Consider the following 17,317-nt stretch of genomic DNA (forward strand, 5'->3'; position numbering starts at 1 on the left):
CGGTGCAGCTAAAAAAATAACAACAACAACACATAGTGACACAAGTTTTAGGTTTCTCTTGCCTGTGGAGACATTAAGAAACCTCTAGTCTAGTGCCTGTAATCTAGGAATTTGTCATGGAAGCATCCTGAAAGATGGGAGAAATCCAGAAATTTTACCAGAAGAACCTGTTCATCAGTGGCTAAGGTCACATCAGAAAAAGGTTGGGAAATGTTGTCAAGCCTGCGCTGTAATAAATAACAGGTTCTTCTCCGCTCTCCTTCCTGTAGGGCATCGGTTGCTACATGTTCCGGATCGATGACTCCGAGGTGGTAGATGCCACCATGCATGGAAACGCTGCCCGCTTCATCAATCACTCATGTGAGCCTAACTGCTACTCTCGAGTTATCAATATCGACGGGCAGAAGCACATTGTCATCTTTGCCATGCGCAAAATCTACCGAGGGGAGGAACTCACTTACGACTATAAGTTCCCCATTGAGGATGCCAGCAACAAGCTACCCTGCAACTGTGGTGCCAAGAAATGCCGGAAGTTCCTAAACTAAAGCTGCTCTTCTCCCCACTGTTGGAGCACTAGGACCCAGGGCCTCCAAAACAGTGCCGAAGGCCTTTGCCAGCAGCCAGGAGTTCCAGGATTGAGTGGGCACAGTCGAGGGGCCTCCGTGATGGCTGGGCTCCCTTAGGTCCCATATTCACATTATACATGTGATCATAGTCCTGGAGAGAGATGAGGTCTCGAAGAAAAGATCCGCGATCAGCTTTCTGCTGGGGCCCCTGTGATTGCCGTTAAAAAGTGGGAAACGGGTCCCTAGCAGACTAGCCTGGAAGGAGCCTATAGAGGGTTAGTTATGTTGGGAGATCAGGCCTGAGCACCTCCTCAGAGAGAAGTTGCCATCCTTGCCTTGGCCTTTCCAGAGCACTGTAAGCAAGGGGTCAGGCACAGCCCTGGTGCGGGCGGGGTTGGTTGGGTACCTGACAGTTTGCCAGCCGGGCCCAGCCTGTAGCCGTGTGTTGAACAAAGACAGTCTGGTGGTTTTCCCTACTATGCTCCCACTTGAGAGTTCCCTTCTGGTTGGGAGACAGGATTTCTTAGCACCTTTGGTGTCAAAGGCTGTCTTGGGGTTGTGCCAGTTCATTACCAAACGTTGAGCCTGTGGGCTGTAAGTGGGAGTGTCACCCCCATGAGCCTTATCTCAGTCAGTCACCTTCCTAGACAATAGGAGCGGCTTCCCTCTCATTCCTTCTCTTCACTCCACTTCTCTCGTCCCCATCCCCCCCCCCCCCCCCCCCCGTTCTGCATCCCCACTGCTTTCCCGTGCTCTCTGGGTGGTAGGGGAGAGTGACTCCCTGCTCGAGGACACTCCCTGTTGGGCACAGGATGTGCCTACAAAACGTTCCCTGAGCCTGTAAGCACTCCCAGTGGGGAAGTGGACAGGAGCCATTGGCCATAACCAGACAGAATTTGGAGACGTTTTCATAAAACGCCACTGAGAGTTTTAAAGAAATATATGTAGCATGATTTTTTAGAAGAGGAAGATTATTTAAATAGGAGTTGAATCATGCAACAACCAGAGTGTCACCCTGGGCCCCATTCTTAGGACGTGATAACTTTATTTTCCCCTTGTTAAAACATAGGAAGACTTAATTTTTAAATGGTCAGTGTCCAGTTGAAGGCAGAACACTAATCAGATTTCAAGGCCCAAAACTTGGGGACTAGACCACCTTGTATCGAGGGAACTCTGCCACCTGCACAAAATCTATGGATAAAGTAAATTAAATGACACTACTGCCCTGATTACTCCCTAGGATGTGGTCAAAACAGCATCAAATGTTTCTTCTCTTCCTTTCCCCAAGACAGTGTCCTGAACCTGTTAAATTAAGTCATTGGATTTTACTCTGTTCTGTTTACAGTTTACTATTTAAGGTTTTATAAATGTAAATATATTTTGTATATTTTTCTATGAGAAGCACTTCATAGGGAGAAGCACTTATGACAAGGCTATTTTTTAAACCGCGGTATTATCCTAATTTAAAAGAAGATCGGTTTTTAATAATTTTTTATTTTCATAGGATGAAGTTAGAGAAAATATTCAGCTGAACACACAAAGTCTGGTTTTTCCTGCCCAACTTCCCCCTGGAAGGTGTACTTTTTGTTGTTTAATGTGTAGCTTGTTTGTGCCCTGTTGACATAAACGTTTCCTGGGTTTGCTCTTTGACAATAAATGGCAAAGGAAGGTCCCCCCAGCTCCATCGGGCCATTCCCCTCCTTCCCAAATCGAAGCTCCTGAAAAGGCTGCGGTAGGATCTCGACACAGCAGTTTCTCCTCTTCTTTCCTGCCCTGTCTCCTTTCTGGCACAGCTCAGTGCTGGGAGGTGGGAACCTACACTTCCCTCGTCTTTCCTCCTTCAGTGTTAGCAACCAAGCTGAATGGCAACCTGACATTTTCTGTCACCATCTGCCTCATAGGTCACCTCGTTCCCTCCCCCTCTGCCTGCCAAGTCCTCACGCCTGCAAAGACCCCCCGGATCCCCCTGTGCCCTCTTTTGGGGCAGCCCGTTGAAACTGAAGCACAGTCTGACCACTCACGATAAAGCAGATTCTCCTCTGCCTCTGTCAGCTACAAGGTTTCAGAGCAGCGTAGTCCAGTGGAGGGCGAGGCCCCTTTTCTCGCCTCGAGAAGCCCATTCCTACGGAAGGAAGTCTAGCGAAGCAATACGACTCAGCCCAGCGCTCTCTGCCCCGGGACTCGTGGCTCTGCTGTGCCTTCCATCCTGGGCTCCCTGTTCTTCCGTGACCTTAATTAAGAACTTTGGTGGCTCTGCTGGAACATTGTCACTGTTTTCACTGTCATGCAGGGAGCCCAGCACTGTGGCCAGGAAGGCAGAGACTCCCTGTCATCATGGAGAAGTGCCAGCAGGGGACTGGGGAAAAGCACTCTACCCAGACCTCACCTCCCTTCCTCCTTTTGCCCGTGAACAAGATACAGTGGCCCGAGGGGTTCCACTAGTGTCTGGTTTCCTTTATTATTGCACTGTGTGAGGTTTTTTTGTAAATCCTTTTATTCCTATTTTTTTTAAAGAAAAATACCTTAAGCTGCATTTGTTACTGAAATGATTAATGCACTGATGGGTCATGAATTCACCTTGAGAAAGACCCAAAGGCCAGTCGGGGGTGGGGGAAACTCAGCTAAATAGACCTAGTTACTGCCCTGCTAGGCCGTGCTGTACTGTGAGCCCCTCCTCAGCTCTTTCTACCAGTCCCAAACCCTGAAGCCAGGGGAGGAACCCCCAGCTCTCCTCCTGCCAGCTGCAGATGGTTTGCCTTGCCTTTCCACTCCCTGTCAACCACGGAAATGAGGAATTCCTCTTAGAGCTCAGCCTTGAGTCCATTGCCAAAATTCAGCGTACCTGCCAGCAACTTGGGGAATAAGCTAAGGTTTCCCTACAAGAGGGAAAGAAGGCAAAAAAAAAAAAAAAAAAAAAAAAAAAAAAATGGCATAGCTATCTCCAAAACACCTCCGAGTTTGTTTTGAAAGTGACCAAGGGAATCTCCGCACAAAAGTGCAGACTGAGGAACTGTGGTGGGTCATTCCCAAGAATCCCCTAAGGGGCATCCCAAATCCCTAAGGAGTGACAGCTGCAAACCTGGTCAGTTCTCAGTGACAGAGCCAGCTCACAGCTTTGCTGCTAGAACCTGTTGTGGCTGCATTTCCTGGTGGCCAGTGACAACTGTGTAACCAGAATAGCTGCATGGCGCTGACCCTTTGGCCGGAACTTGGTCCCTTGGCTCCCTCCATTACCATCCGCCACCTCCAGCCCGGCCCCTCCTGTTTTTAGACCAATGACAAGAATCAAGGGGGAAGCCCTGGCAGCTACATATAAGTTTTCAACCAGACTCCTTTGCCGGGATCCACTCCACCACCCCGCTTGCCTCTGTCAAACCCCTGGCCAATGCCGTGAGCACCATGCAGCTCCCTTGATTTAAAAAAAAAAAAAAAAAAAAAAAAAAAAAAAAGCAACAACAAAAAAACAACAAAAAAAAAAACCTTTTAATGAATGTATCTTTCTAAAGGACTGTCATTCAATCAAATATCTGAAAATACTAAAGGTCAAAACCTTGTCAGATGTTAAGTTTGATTTGGGATTTTTTAAAATAGAAATCAAGTTGTGGTTTTTTTGGTTTTTTTTTTTTTTTTTTTTAAGGAAAAGCGGGTCATTGCAAAGGGCTGGGTGTAATTTTATGTTTCATTTCCTTCATTTTAAAGCAATACAAGGTTATCTAGCAGATGGTTTTGTGCCGAATCATGAATACCAGTCAAGTCTCACACTCTGAAAACTTGCAACTTTTTTGTTTTGGTTTTCAAATAAATATAAATATGATATATATAGGAACTAATATAGTAATGCACCATGTAACAAAGCCTAGTTCAGTCCATGGCTTTTAATTCTCTTAACACTATAGATAAGGATTGTGTTACAGTTGCTAGTAGTGGCAGGAAAATGTCAGTCTGGCGCTCCTCTGATCCCCCCAAATGCGGGGGGAACCCATCGTAAGGGGATGGCAGGACAGTCCATTCCTGGGATCAGAGAGAAATGCAGAAATGGTGTCACCTGGATTTTTTCTGCCTGTGAATGTTGCCAGTCAGTACCTGTCCTCCTTGTTTCTCTATTTTTGGTTATGAATGTTGGGGTTACCACCTGCATTTAGGGGAAAATTGTGTTCTGTGCTTTCCTGGTATCTTGTTCCGAGGTACTCTAGTTCTGTCTTTCAACCAAGAAAATAGACTTGTGGTGTTTCTTTTATTGAACTTTTAACAGTCTCTTTAGTAAATACAGGTAGTTGAATAATTGTTTCAAAAGCTCAACAGATGACAAGCTTCTTTTCTAGAAATAAGACATTTCTTGACAACTTTATCATGTGTAACAGATCTTTCGTTTTTTTTTTCCTTGTGTTCTTCCAAGCTTCTGGTTAGAGAAAAAGAGAAAAAAAAAGGAAAAAAATGTGTCTAAAGTCCATCAGTGTTAACTCCCTGTGACAGGGATGAAGGAAAATACTTTTAATAGTTCAAAAAATAATAATGCTGAAAGCTGTCTACGAAAGACTGAATGTAAAAGTAAAAAGTGTACATAGTTGTAAAAAAAAAGGAGTTTTTAAACATGTTTATTTTCTATGCACTTTTTTTTATTTAAGTGATAGTTTAATTAATAAACATGTCAAGTTTATTGCTGCACATGGTTGAACTTTATTTTGGCTTTGGCTGAGGTGGACAAATGGGAGGGGCGTGGCCTGTGACCTGATTACAAAGTCCCTTCCGCAGTCCTTCCTTTTAAGGTGGAATCATGAAATCACTCCCCACCGCCTTCCTTCAGGCCCCGCTCTACACTGTCTCTCTTAACCATATTTTCTTCCCTTATTCATCAGTGATGTATATTCAGGACCTAATGAACTCTGGATATGAGGAAGGGGTCGAGAGGACAAAGGAATAGTTCCTTTACTTCATACGTATCCCCCTTCTTCATCCACGGGTGGTCAAGCGTTGGCTTCTAATGAATTCCTCCCAGTCTATGAATATAATAAAACGAAAGCCTTTCAGGGAGAGCCTGGGCAGTACCCTCTTTGCTCCATTCCACCTTAAAGCTGAAATGCGATTTACTTACTCTGTTTCTCCCTAGGACTGGGGTGGGGGTAGGGAGGCAGTTGAGAAATATTTGTAAATATATTCTGCCAAGCCAGGGTCAGTCCCCAGGCTAAAGGAGGCTGAGTTTACACTGTAGCCAAGGAATGGTCAACACTCCTCATGGGGGCTGGTCCTCAAACGGACCTCCTCCCTCTGGGCTCGGCCCTCAGCCCTTTTTCCTCCCTCTCACGGTGAGTCACCTTTTTGGAGTTTGGAGCTGAGCACCATGGGGACTCCAAATGATCAGGCAGTGTTGCAGGCCATATTCAACCCCGACACTCCGTTTGGAGACATCGTTGGGTTGGACCTGGGAAAGGAAGCAGAGAAGGAAGAAGGAGATGAAGGTCAGTATTCGACCTTGGAGTATAGCTCTCCACCTTGGCTGGTCTGCTGCCTCGCTGGGGTGGCAGAGGTAGGTGGTCTTACGAGGGCCCTTGTTCCACGACCGTTGGATGACGATTGTGATCCTCAGTGCACTGACGGGGGCTTGGCAAGAGTCACTGTGCCCAGAGGAGAAAGCCAGGTTTGTCCTCCACCACCCCTCTCTGAACTTACCTGCCCACTCAGTTCACCCCATGGTCCAAGCTCAACTGTGCTGATGGGGAGAGAGGCCATGTGAAACGCTCACGTCTTTGTCATAACAGAGTACGTCACCCTCCACAGCAGGGAAGAAAGAAACAGGGCACAGGGTGGCTCAGCTAAACGGCTCCAACCTAAGCAAGTATTCAGTGTCACACACCTTACAAGCCAAGCCCTGAGCTAATTCTTCCACAGCGAGTGCGCTCACTGGCTTTTCCACCAGCCCCTAAGGGGTCCGCGTCACGGGTTTTTTATGCCCTTTGTTTCTAAAGGAGGGAAACCTAAGCCTTAATGAAACTTCAGGCTGAAAAGCCGAGAGAAACACTGGAAATAGTTTTCATGATCCGGGTATGTCATGGAGGCCTTCCTGTTGGAAGCAGTGGAGTAGAACAAAACCAGAGACAGACTGAAGAGCCAGAAAGACCTGGGTTCAAATCCAAGCTGTGCAGCTTATGGGCGGTGTGACGTTGAGCAAATCATTTAGCTACAGGCTAAGGAGTTTGGGTTTCATTCTCTTGGCAGTGGGGAGCCAACCAAGGCCCCTTTCCCAGGTCCTTTTGGAACTTTAAGCAGTGCTAGCTCTCTGACTTGCTGACCTCAGTTCCCCCTGTCCCAAACACTGCATCTGACTCCTGCTGTGACCTACACCCGTGCCCAGTCAGCCCTGGCTCGTGTCCCAGGTTTCCAAAGCCCCAGGTGGCTTTTGCTTCCTGCTCTCAGCTGCACACCTGTCCCCTCCTGGCTCCCTCCCTGGCACAGATGGAGTTTTCCCTCGAGCACAGCTGGAGCAGTGCAAGGCCCTAGAGCTGCAAGGGGTGATGGCAGCAGAGGCTGGTGACCTCAGCACAGCCCTGGAGAAGTTTGGCCAAGCCATCAACCTGCTGCCTGAGAGGGCCTCGGCTTACAGCAACCGAGCCCAGGCCCGGCGACTCCAGGGAGACGTGGCAGGTGAGGGGAGAGTCCCTGGAGCCTGTGCAGAGGGGCCGGGGAGGGCACAGACCAGAGACGGTGTGTCTGTGGGGCTTGGGCACGGGGCGTGGGAAGTCACTAAGCCCCTCTAGAACCTATGTCTCTACCCATAAGAGACATATCATGGGCTCGGCTAATCTCTTGGGGATACTGTGAGAGTCAGGGGGACTGCATTCCATTTACTTATTGATAAAAATTTAACGAGAGCCTACCATTCTAGCAGTGGGCTAGGCACTGAGGATCATAGTGCTTATAGCCATCACTATGTGCCAGGCACTCAGCACTTCACATATGAGTTGTAGTCATTCATATAATCCTCACAACGACACTAAAAGGTACGTGCTATTGTTATCTCCATTTTACAGATGAAGAAAGTGAAGCATGGAGGTTAAGTAGCTCCCTACTCACTCAGCTGAGAAGCGGCAGAGCTGAACCTGGTCCAGGTGGCAGGGCTCCAGAGCCTGTGCTTGGTCCCCACAAGACACTGCTTCTCACGAAGCTCACAGCCTAGAGGGTAGAACAGACACATAGATGTAATAGCAGCATAACAAGCTGAGAGGGTTCAGCATGGGATCTGTTCCTGAGGGGTGAGTTTTGAAGGATGAGTAGGCATTAGCTGGATGGAGGGCAGGGAGTAGGAGAAGGCACAGCCTGTAGAGGTCCTGAAGTCATGGACAGGTACAGGGAATCTGGCTGGAAAAGGGAGTGCTGGAAGAATGGAGCCTCTCCAGAGCCTGGAGAGGTAAACAGGGGCCAGAGAGTGAACAACTGCGAACATTAGGCCGAGATCGGACTTTGTCTTGAAAACACAGGGAATCACTAACGGGTTTCAACTTAAGGGTAAACCACAGAAGCCTAGTAGGGAACTATTAGACTATCGAGATCCGTGGTGGTAGAGGTGTTCCTGGGGGCAGGAATGCCAGGCTGGGGAGTCTGGACTCCGTCCTGGGAATATTGGGGGACTCTGAGGGCCTTTCCCAGGCTTGTCTGCCACCTGGCTTTGGCAGAGCAGGGTCATAAAGGCCTCTAGGAGAGCCTGCAGACCAAAACCCCAGACAGCATGAGAGGGAATTCTGCCTGGAGAAGGCCTTCAATTCCTCCTGACCAGCTCCTCTGACGGAAACCAAGGAATGCTGTGATTAGAAAGCTTCTCAACCGACCAGTCAGGATGGGGAGCAGAGCCTCTGCTGGGTTCCGGGGACCAAAATACACAGAGAGAGGACAGGGAAGATCAGCCTTGCTGTAGGATGCTGCTGGCGCTCCCCCAGCGCCCTGCCCTGACAGGCGCTATAGCCTAGAGAACTCGAGTGAATTGAAGCAGAGCCCAGAAGAAATGCAGCTCGGTACCCTACAGTGGATACCAGCTGGCTGCCTGAGGTTGAGTTCACAGCTCTGACGCCTAATAAGCCAAGTATTTATGAGGATGATAAAAACAAAAATGCTGCAGGCCAGCTCTGGCCCCAAGACCTCTTTCAAAGAAAATTAGATACAAAATAATGAAGACCATGGAAATAAAGAATGAGAAGAGGCAGTCAGTAGAGAACACAGGTGAGAGAAGCGGTTTTAAGGCATCAATGGAAAAGAGGAGAGAAATGTCTTCAAAAGTTATACAGGGACTTCCTTGGCGGTCCAGTGGTTAAGAATCTGCGCTTTCACTGCAGGGTCACGGGTTCAATCCCTGGTCGGCGAATTAAGATTCCGCATGCCCCGCGGTGCGGCAAAAAAAAAGAGAGAGAGAGAGAGAGAGAGAGAGAGAGAGAGAGAGAGAGAGAAAGGACTTTATTGTATAAGACATGGCTGTCAGTTAATTCTAATGTTTTTGGACTCTGGGATTCGGAGTCAGTCACCTGGCACATGGTAGATGGTTAATAACGTATGCGTGCCCGGCAACTGGGCCAGAATCATAACATAGTGACCCTCCGTCCGTGTTCTGATGTATCAGATGGTGGAAAATAACATGGACAAGGCGAGACCTGGACTTCAGTCCCAGCTCTGCCACTAACTGGCTGTGCAGCCCAGGCCGAGTCTTGCCGACTCTTCCAGTCTTCATCTGCGTAAAGGGAATAACAATTCCGATCTATAGGGTCAAGTGCAGGCGGGATGTAAACGGCCGAGCCCCAGAGCCTCCACTCGGGGCCGGATCGCTTGCTGGACGCGGCCCTGACCCCCGCCCGTCCGTCGGTCCCGCAGGCGCCCTGGAGGATCTGGATCGCGCGCTGGCGCTGAGCGGCGGCCGGGGTCGCGCCGCCCGCCAGAGCTTCGTGCAGCGCGGGCTCGTGGCGCGACTGCAGGGCCGGGACGACGACGCCCGCGGGGACTTCGAGAGGGCGGCGCGGCTGGGCAGCCCGTTCGCTCGGCGCCAGCTGGTGCTGCTCAACCCGTACGCGGCACTGTGCAACCGCATGCTGGCTGACGTGATGGGGCAGCTGCTCGGGCCCCGCGACCGGCGCTGAGACGCCGGCGGGCGAGCGTGGGGGGAAGGGGGGCGTCCGCAACCAATAAACCTGCCGGCTCTCCCAGCCACCGCCTGTGTCTGCGTCCTCCGCCGTCCCCGCAGGGAAGGGCACTCAGGTATCCCCGGCGCGCGAGGCCGTCTGCGAGGCCCGGGACGTGGTCCCGGAGCCGCCGCCCTGGGGTAGGGCGTCCTTCGGGCCGAGGTCGGGCATCGATTGGCCCTGCCTGGCGCAGCCCGGGCCCCTGCGGACGACTGCGGTGCTCATCAGACCTGAGCAGTCGCTCCGGCTGCTCTCGGGGAGTGAGGCAGGTGAGCCGCTCCGGAAGGCGGGACGAGGCGGGCGCGGGTATGCTTCTCGACCCCCGTCTCCCGGATCCTCTCCTCTTCGGCGCAAACCCGGAGGCGGGGAGAAGGGGCGTAGGTGGGTGAGGGAAGCGGGCAGGAGAGAGCCGGGGTCGGGAGAAGGACGGTCCCTTTGGGGGAGGGGCATGTGTATCCGAGTGTTTACGCGCGCGCGTGTTTCTGGGCCTGGTGCGGGCTGCACGGTTGCAGGTTGTTTCTGTGTGCTTGCGAGCGTGTGCCTGTTTGTCCCGTGGAGTCAGCGCTCTGTTTTGTGCCCGCAAGGTGTACAGGTACGTGCTGGCTGGGTTTGGACCTTTGGGCTCGACCATTTGCGTCCTTGCCTTCACCACTGTGGATCGTTCTACATTTGTGTTTCCGTGCATGGTTTGTTTCTGGAGAGTAAATTCCTGGAGCAGTTATTAAGTTTGTCCGCTCTCACCTGGCTAACGTCGAGGCCTGCTCCCTTCTCTTGGCAGCCTGGGGCCCAGGCCAGGGCCACCATGGCGCTGCCTCCAGGGTCAGCTACCCTCCCGCACACACTTCTGCTTCTGCCGGCCCTTCTGAGCTCAGGTACACCCCTGTTCATCCCTCGGCTATGCATTTGTGCGGTCAAGTCCCCCTCTCTCCCCTCCTTGCCTGCATCTTCAGTTTGGGTACCCATTCCAGGCACCAGAGTTGGGTTCCCTTCATCCACCTCCCCAAGGTCCAGCTGTCCCTGGTTAGAGAAGCCAGGTGCTCTGTCTCTTGGCCTGCTGCCCCTCTGTTACTGGACCTCATCCCGGTCACAGGACAGTACTAAGCCTCCACCAGCCCTCCCCAGAATCCCCTGTGTTCCAGGTTGGGGGGAGTTGGCGCCACAAATTGATGGTCATACCTGGGCAGAGCGGGCGCTTCGAGAGAATGAACGCCACGCCTTCACCTGCTGGGTGGCAGGGGGGCCTGGCACCCCCCGATTGGCCTGGTACCTGGATGGACAGCTGCAGAAGGCCAGCACCTCAAGACTGCTGAGTGTGGGTGGGGAGGCCTTCTCTGGAGGCACCAGCACTTTTACTGTCACTGCCCAGCGGGCCCAGCATGAGCTCAACTGCTCCCTGCAGGACCCAGACAGTGGCCGGTCAGCCAACGCCTCCGTCCTCCTCAATGTGCAATGTGAGTGCTCCTCAGGTAGACAGAGACAGAGGTTCTCTGCCCAAGGACCCCCAGCAGCCACCAGGCAGGTGGTCTGGTAGGACACTTAAAAAACACTTAAGCACTCTGCAAATATTAACTCACTTTATTCTCACAATAATCCTATGAAATATTAACTCACTTTATCCTCACAATAATCCTATGAGGTAATTACTATTGTCCCCATTTTACAAATGACAAAACTGAGACACAGAGAGGTTAAGCAACTTGCCCAGGGTCATACAGCTGGTAAGTAGCAGAGCCAGGATTCAAATCTTGACATTTTGGTTCTAGTGTTTATACTCTTAATCTTCATTTGTACGAAATGCTGCCTCTCTGGCAGACCCAGCCATCCTGTTTCCCAGTGCCCCCTAAGGAGAGGTCCACACCCCTGGCTCCCTTTTGGGTTTGGGAAGAAAGGGAAGGCGTGCAAGGGGCTGTGGTGGGAACATACTGGTCTCTGCTTTGCACCAGTTAAGCCGGAGATTGCCCAGGTTGGGGCCAAGTACCAGGAAGCTCAAGGCCCAGGCCTCCTGATCATCCTCTTTGCCCTGGTGCGTGCAAACCCGCCTGCCAACGTGACCTGGATCGACCAGGATGGGCCGGTGACTGTCAACGCCTCTGACTTCCTGGTGCTGGATGCCCAGAACTACCCCTGGCTCACCAAACACACCGTGCAACTGCAGCTCCGCAGCCTGCCACACAACCTCTCCATGGTGGCCACCAACGACGTGGGCGTCACCAGCACCTCGCTTCCGGCCCCAGGTGAGCACCGCCAGCCACGGGCCCAGCAAAGTCTCGGATGGGTGTGGGATCATGGTGCAGGAACGGGAAGGCTTGTTGCCTTTTGGGCAAGTCTGGTGAAAGCTGTCCCTGGCCACCTGGGGCAAGGAGGACAGAGCAGTGACCTGTGGCATCTGAGTTGGGGGGCCCTGCCCACTTGGAACCTAACCAGAGAATGACCTGCAGGGCTCCTGGCCACCCGGGTGGAAGTGCCACTGCTGGGCATCGTTGTGGCCGGAGGGCTTGCCTTGGGCACCCTGGTGGGGTTCAGCACCTTGGTGGCCTGCCTGGTCTGCAGGAAAGCGAAGAAGACCAAAGGTAGGGCCAAAGTGGGGGGCCAGCGGGTGGCTGGGGAAGAGGAGACGAGGGCAGGGGGTGGGCAGCAAGGCCATGGGCAGCGAGTAGTGGAGCTGGGCAGAACGTCTCTGGCAAGTGGTAGGACAGGTGTTCCTGGACATGGCCATGATTTAGACCACATGCATCCCAGGTAGCAGGGCCAGGCACTGGGAAGCCAGTCTGGGCATCTGAGAGCCCCCTTGCCTGAGGGTTCTGGGCCTGAAGAGGGCAGGGGGCAGAGCCCAGAGCAGGTGGGCACACTGAGACCGTGCTGTGGTTTCTTTCTCCTCAGGCCCCTCCCGGCGGTGCCCGTCCCTGATCTCTAGGTAACTCGCCCTGGTGCTGGGTGACAGGCCAAATGGAGAGGCAGCATGGGGACAGGGGGGATCCTGGGCTTTCTGGTAGTTGGGAACGGGCCGCAAGCAGGAGTCTGTGCCCGCTTGTGCCAGGGCCCATGCAAGCCTTTTTCTGCCCTGTAGTGACTCTAACAACCTGAAACTCAACAACGTGCGCCTGCCGCGGGAGAACATGTCCCTCCCGTCCCACCTGCAGCTCAACGACCTCACTCCGGACTCCAGAGGTACATCCAGGACCCTCTGTTGGCCCCAGCTTTATCTGTGGAGGTGCTTCTGAGAAAAAGAGAGACCCTGGGCCTTAGGAGGTTCTAGACCCCGTCGGGCACACACCTCATCCTGGGCACCATCCCCTTTGTCACCCCACAGGGAAATCAGCGGACCAGCAGGTGGTTCAGGACAACAGCCAGCCAGAGCTTCTGGCTCCGGAGCCCGGCGGCCTCCTCACCAGCCAAGGTATGAGAAAGGGGCCTGCTGCCCTGCTCCCCGGCCCTTTTGCTTGTGCCAAAGGCCTCTGAATCCTCAAGGGGCAGAGAGTGGTCTCCCAACTTCCAAGGAATGAGAGTGACTGAGTCTCCTGGGATCTCTGACCCACAGGTTTCATCCGTCTCCCAATGCTGGGCTACATTTATCGGGTATCCAGTGTGAGCAGTGATGAGATCTGGCTCTGAGCTGAGGCTAAGACAGAGGGTGCCTTCTTGGCCTCTCGGTACCCTCCCGGTCCTCCTCCAAGGCATCCTCTGCCTGGCCACATTGCCAATGGGAAGAGGCCATGCCACTGCCACTTTTGCTTGTCCTCTGGGTCACTGGTATCCTTGGCAAGGCTGCCAGCTGGACCTAAGCCCTTGTTCCAACTCTGGTTGAGGGCCTGCATGATTGCCTGTGCCCAGGCGGATGGGGCTCTCTGTCCAGGTGTGCCTGGAGGTCATCCAGCATCTAAGCGTGGCATGGCCTGTCGGCTTGGGGCAGCTCTGTGCCCCACACCGGCGCTCCTCAGCACCGTGTACGGCAGGCATGGGGCAAGCCTGGTTGCGAGGGCCCTGCACGTCCTGGATCTCCTTCCCTTGCTATGCAGCTTTGTTCCCTCGGGGAAAATTTAGGACCCTGCTAGCTGTAGAGAACTAGCCTGCCCTTTGCACAGGAACTCACCTCTGGCCCAGCAGCGCTGGCCAAGCACAAACCAGTACCCTTTGCTGCATACCTCTCTGCCCCAGCCCCGTCTTGGGCATCATAGGTTATACATTGGACCTTCTCCACTTCTTCACTTGGCACTAGACTTCCCCTCTGGCCTGGGCCCTGGTGGTGCCAGCGCCTGGTGTTAGCACAAGAAAGGGGAAGAATGGGAGGTGAGAAGTCTGGTGCGTCCAGGCCTGCATGTAGCTATGCCTTGTTTCCTTACGGTGTTAGCACTTTAAGCACATCTTCCAGGGAGGGGGTGAGCAAGGGCCCCAGGGCCCTGTCTGGGGCTTCCCCAAGTCTGGCCTTTTTATGATTCACTGTGAGTGCCCTGAGCCCCCGGGGTTGACGGGTTCCCGCTCAAAGTATCTACCCCGCTGTGGGACCCCAGCCCTGACTACCCCATCAGCAGGAAGCTGTTCCTCCTGTCCCATCCTCTGTTCTTTACGGGATGGCCATAGTGGCACATAACTTCCAGCACATGACAGTGCTGGAAACCTTAGGGGGACATGGAAAAAGGAGGGAGATCACATATCCCAAAACGACCCAAGAACACTTTTGAAAAGCAACGTGGAAAAGATTGCAGATTTGCAAGAGTGCAAAGTGTATTTTTCCCTTCTTGATATCTTGTTTTGTAATTTTTCTCACGTTACTGCCGAGGACAGTGCTGAGCACATGGTAGATTCTCAATAAACTTGACTGAGTGAATGCTGCATGTGTTTCATTCCCTCAAATATGTTTTTTTTTTTAACTGAAGTATAGTTGATTTACAAAGTTGTGTTAGTTTCAGGTGTACAGCAACATGATTCTCACACACACACACACACACACACACACACACACGTTCTTTTTCAGATTCTTTTCCATTATAGGTTATTACAAAATATTGACTATAGTTCCCTGTGCTATATAGCAGGTCCTTGTTATCTGTTTTATATATAGCAGTGTGATATTCTACTCTTAAGTCTTTTAAATCTGGAAAAATTAAAAGACACAAAAAATTTATAGTGCATTAAGATAAAAATTTTTTAACACCATGTGGTCTGTTCTAACTGAAAGAGTTACTACTTACTTCTATATACAGCAGTGTGTTATCTTTTAATGCCCAACTCCTAATTCTTTTTTATGGATGAGAAATACTCCATTGTGTGAGAGAGGGAGAGAGAGAGAGGGAGTGTGTGTGTGTGTGTGTGTGTGTGTGTATCACATCCTCTTTATCCATTCATCTGTTGATGGACACTTAGGTTACTTTCAAGTCTTGGCTATTGTAAATTGTGCTGCTATAAACACTGGGGTACGTGTAACTTTTAGAATTAGAGTTTTTGTCTTTTCCGAATATGTGCCCAGGAGTGGGACTGCTGGATCATACAGTAGCTCTCTTTTAAGTTTTTTGAGTAACCTCCATACTGTTTTCCATAGTGGCTGCACCAATTTACGTTCCTACCAACAGTCTAGGACGGTTCCTTTTTCTCCATACCCTCTCCAGCATGCTGAAGTGTTTAAGGGTGAAGTGCACTGATGTCTGCAACTTACTTGAAATGTATCAAAAAATAAGATAGACTGATGAATCGATAGAGAGGTATGGACATGTGATAAAGCAAATATAGCAAAATGTTAATTGTAGGATTTAGTTGGTGAGTATTTAGAATTCACTGTACAAACAGTTTTCATAATAAAATATCGAGGGGGGGGATCCCTGATCAGTTACTTCTCTGATATTTCTGAAATCTTTTTGATCTAAGGATCATGGAATTTTCAAGCATTACTAATACCCTTAACATGACAGTTCAATCTTTCCTGGGAAAGAAGACAATTTTTATTTTTATTTTTTATTTTTGGTTGCACTGCACAGCTTGCGGGATCTTAGTTCCCCAACCAGGGATTGAACCCGGGCCCTCGGCAGTGAAAGCGTGGAGTCCTAACCATTGGACCGCCAGGAAATTCCCCAATTTTTATATACTTCACTCACCTAACCTTTAATCTTTACTCTCCAATAATAGGCAGGTCACTAGTTACCTTGAGCTGGAACAAAGAGCAGTCCAACATTTTGGGCAGGCACAGTTCAGGCTGCATTTTCCCACCTGGACTATGTTTTACTGAATTCCTCCAGACACAATAGACTATTTAATCAAGACTTGTAAAAATTAATGTTCAACTTTGGCCATTGCTGGTGGGAATGTACATGGTGCAGCCACTATGGAAGCTAATATGGCAGTTCCTCAAAAAGTTAAATATAGAATTACCCTATGATCCAGCAATTCCACTTCTAGGAGCAGGGACTCTAACAGTTATTTGTACACCAATATTAATAGCAGTGTTATTTGCAGCAGCCAAAAGGTGGAAATGCAAATGTCCATTAACAGATGAATGGATAAAGGAAATGTGGTATATACACAAGATGGAATATTATTCAGCTTTTTAAAAAGGAAGGCCAGGGCTTCCCTGGTGGCGCAGTGGTTGAGAGTCCGCCTGCCAATGCAGGGGGCACGGGTTCGTGCCCTAGTCTGGGAAGATCCCACATGCCACAGAGCGGCTGGGCCCGTGAGCCATGGCTGCTGAGCCTGCGCGTCTGGAGCCTGTGCTCTGCAATGGGGGAGGCCACAACAGTGAGAAGCCCGCGTACCGCAAAAAAAAAAAAAAAAAAAAAAGGAAGGCCATTCTGACACATGCTGCAACATAGATGAACCTTGAAAACATTATACTACGTGCAGTAAACCAGATACAAAAGGACAAATTGTGTATGATTCAACTTATGTGGTACCTGGACTAGGCAAATCCATAGAGACAGAAAATAGAAGTTACTGGGGACTGAGGGAGGGAAGGGAAGGAATCGTTGTTTAATGGGTCCAGAGTTTCAACTGGGGATGACGAAAAAGTTCAGAAGCTGGATCGTGGTGATGGTTGCCCAACAATGTGAATGTACTTAATGCCCCTGGATTGTACTTAAAAATAGTTAAAATGGTAAATTTCATGTTTTGTGTATTTTACTTTGATTTTTTTTAAAAAATTTGATTACTGATTCAATCTTCTAACTATAGGTCTTACAAATTTTCTTTTTCAGTATTGGTAAGTTTTGTGTTTCTAGGAATTTGTCCATTTTATCTAGGCGATCCAGTTTGTTGGCATACCACTGTCATAGTACCCTCTGCTCCTTTTCACTTCTGTAGAATTGGTAGTAATGTCCCCACTTCCATTTCTGGCTGGAGTTATTTGAGTCTCTCTTTCTTAGACAATTAGCTAACGGCTTTTTAATTCTGTTAATCTTTTTGAAGAACCAACTTATGGTTTTGTTGATTTTCTCTATTGTTTTTCTATTCTCTATTTCATTGATCTCTGCTCTAATCTTTATTATTTGCTTCCTTCTGCTAGCTTTTTTTTTTTTTTTTTTTTTTTGGCTGCGCCATGTGGCAAGTAGGATCTTAGTTCCCTGACCAGGGATCGAACCCAGGCCCCCTGCATTGGAAGCGCAGAGTATTAAC

General features: G+C 50.4%; 3 protein-coding genes across 7 annotated transcripts in view; all 3 read left to right on the forward strand.

Moving 5' to 3' along the window:
• KMT2A (lysine methyltransferase 2A) overlaps nucleotides 1-3,462 on the forward strand; it is a 75,323-nt gene extending 71,861 nt beyond the window's left edge. Inside the window, exon 37 of the mRNA XM_067039024.1 lies at nucleotides 270-3,462. Coding sequence (XP_066895125.1) covers nucleotides 270-545 — 276 coding nt within the window. The 3' untranslated portion in view covers nucleotides 546-3,462. The remainder of the gene's footprint in view (nucleotides 1-269) is intronic.
• Nucleotides 3,463-5,873: 2,411 nt separating this feature from the next.
• TTC36 (tetratricopeptide repeat domain 36) lies at nucleotides 5,874-14,546 on the forward strand. 3 transcript variants are annotated; one of them, XM_067039029.1, is made up of 11 exons: nucleotides 5,874-6,022; nucleotides 7,017-7,205; nucleotides 9,417-9,990; nucleotides 10,500-10,593; nucleotides 10,861-11,172; nucleotides 11,665-11,955; nucleotides 12,160-12,291; nucleotides 12,602-12,635; nucleotides 12,789-12,889; nucleotides 13,032-13,118; nucleotides 13,260-14,546. In XM_067039029.1, the coding sequence occupies exons 1-3, from the start codon at nucleotides 5,905-5,907 to the stop codon at nucleotides 9,677-9,679; spliced, it is 570 nt and encodes a 189-aa protein (XP_066895130.1). In that variant the 5' UTR covers nucleotides 5,874-5,904; the 3' UTR covers nucleotides 9,680-9,990; nucleotides 10,500-10,593; nucleotides 10,861-11,172; nucleotides 11,665-11,955; nucleotides 12,160-12,291; nucleotides 12,602-12,635; nucleotides 12,789-12,889; nucleotides 13,032-13,118; nucleotides 13,260-14,546. The 3 variants fall into 3 exon arrangements, with proteins under 3 accessions (XP_066895130.1, XP_066895131.1, XP_066895133.1); XM_067039030.1 differs by lacking the exon at nucleotides 10,861-11,172; XM_067039032.1 differs by lacking the exons at nucleotides 10,861-11,172; nucleotides 12,160-12,291.
• Nucleotides 10,508-14,546, forward strand: TMEM25 (transmembrane protein 25). Of its 3 annotated transcripts, XM_059070070.2 has the most exons (8): nucleotides 10,511-10,593; nucleotides 10,861-11,172; nucleotides 11,665-11,955; nucleotides 12,160-12,291; nucleotides 12,602-12,635; nucleotides 12,789-12,889; nucleotides 13,032-13,118; nucleotides 13,260-14,546. In XM_059070070.2, exons 1-8 carry the CDS (start codon nucleotides 10,524-10,526, stop codon nucleotides 13,331-13,333), a joined length of 1,101 nt encoding a protein of 366 aa, XP_058926053.2. In that variant the 5' UTR covers nucleotides 10,511-10,523; the 3' UTR covers nucleotides 13,334-14,546. The 3 variants fall into 3 exon arrangements, with proteins under 3 accessions (XP_066895128.1, XP_058926053.2, XP_066895127.1); XM_067039026.1 differs by lacking the exon at nucleotides 12,160-12,291; XM_067039027.1 differs by lacking the exons at nucleotides 10,861-11,172; nucleotides 12,160-12,291 and having other exon boundaries at nucleotides 10,508-10,593.
• Nucleotides 14,547-17,317: the final 2,771 nt, after the last annotated feature.

The sequence above is a fragment of the Kogia breviceps genome, chromosome 7, assembly GCF_026419965.1.
Source record: "Kogia breviceps isolate mKogBre1 chromosome 7, mKogBre1 haplotype 1, whole genome shotgun sequence".
Taxonomy (NCBI): domain Eukaryota; kingdom Metazoa; phylum Chordata; class Mammalia; order Artiodactyla; family Physeteridae; genus Kogia; species Kogia breviceps.

Coding starts and splice junctions, on each gene's coding strand:
- TTC36 (XM_067039029.1), top strand. CDS start 5,905: ATGGGGACTCCAAATGATCAGGCAGTGTTGCAGGCCATATTCAACCCC. Junction 6,023..7,016: donor GAAGGAAGAAGGAGATGAAG/GTCAGTATTCGA, acceptor TCCCTGGCACAG/ATGGAGTTTTCCCTCGAGCA. Junction 7,206..9,416: donor ACTCCAGGGAGACGTGGCAG/GTGAGGGGAGAG, acceptor TCGGTCCCGCAG/GCGCCCTGGAGGATCTGGAT.
- TMEM25 (XM_059070070.2), top strand. CDS start 10,524: ATGGCGCTGCCTCCAGGGTCAGCTACCCTCCCGCACACACTTCTGCTT. Junction 11,956..12,159: donor CACCTCGCTTCCGGCCCCAG/GTGAGCACCGCC, acceptor AATGACCTGCAG/GGCTCCTGGCCACCCGGGTG. Junction 12,890..13,031: donor CCTCACTCCGGACTCCAGAG/GTACATCCAGGA, acceptor GTCACCCCACAG/GGAAATCAGCGGACCAGCAG.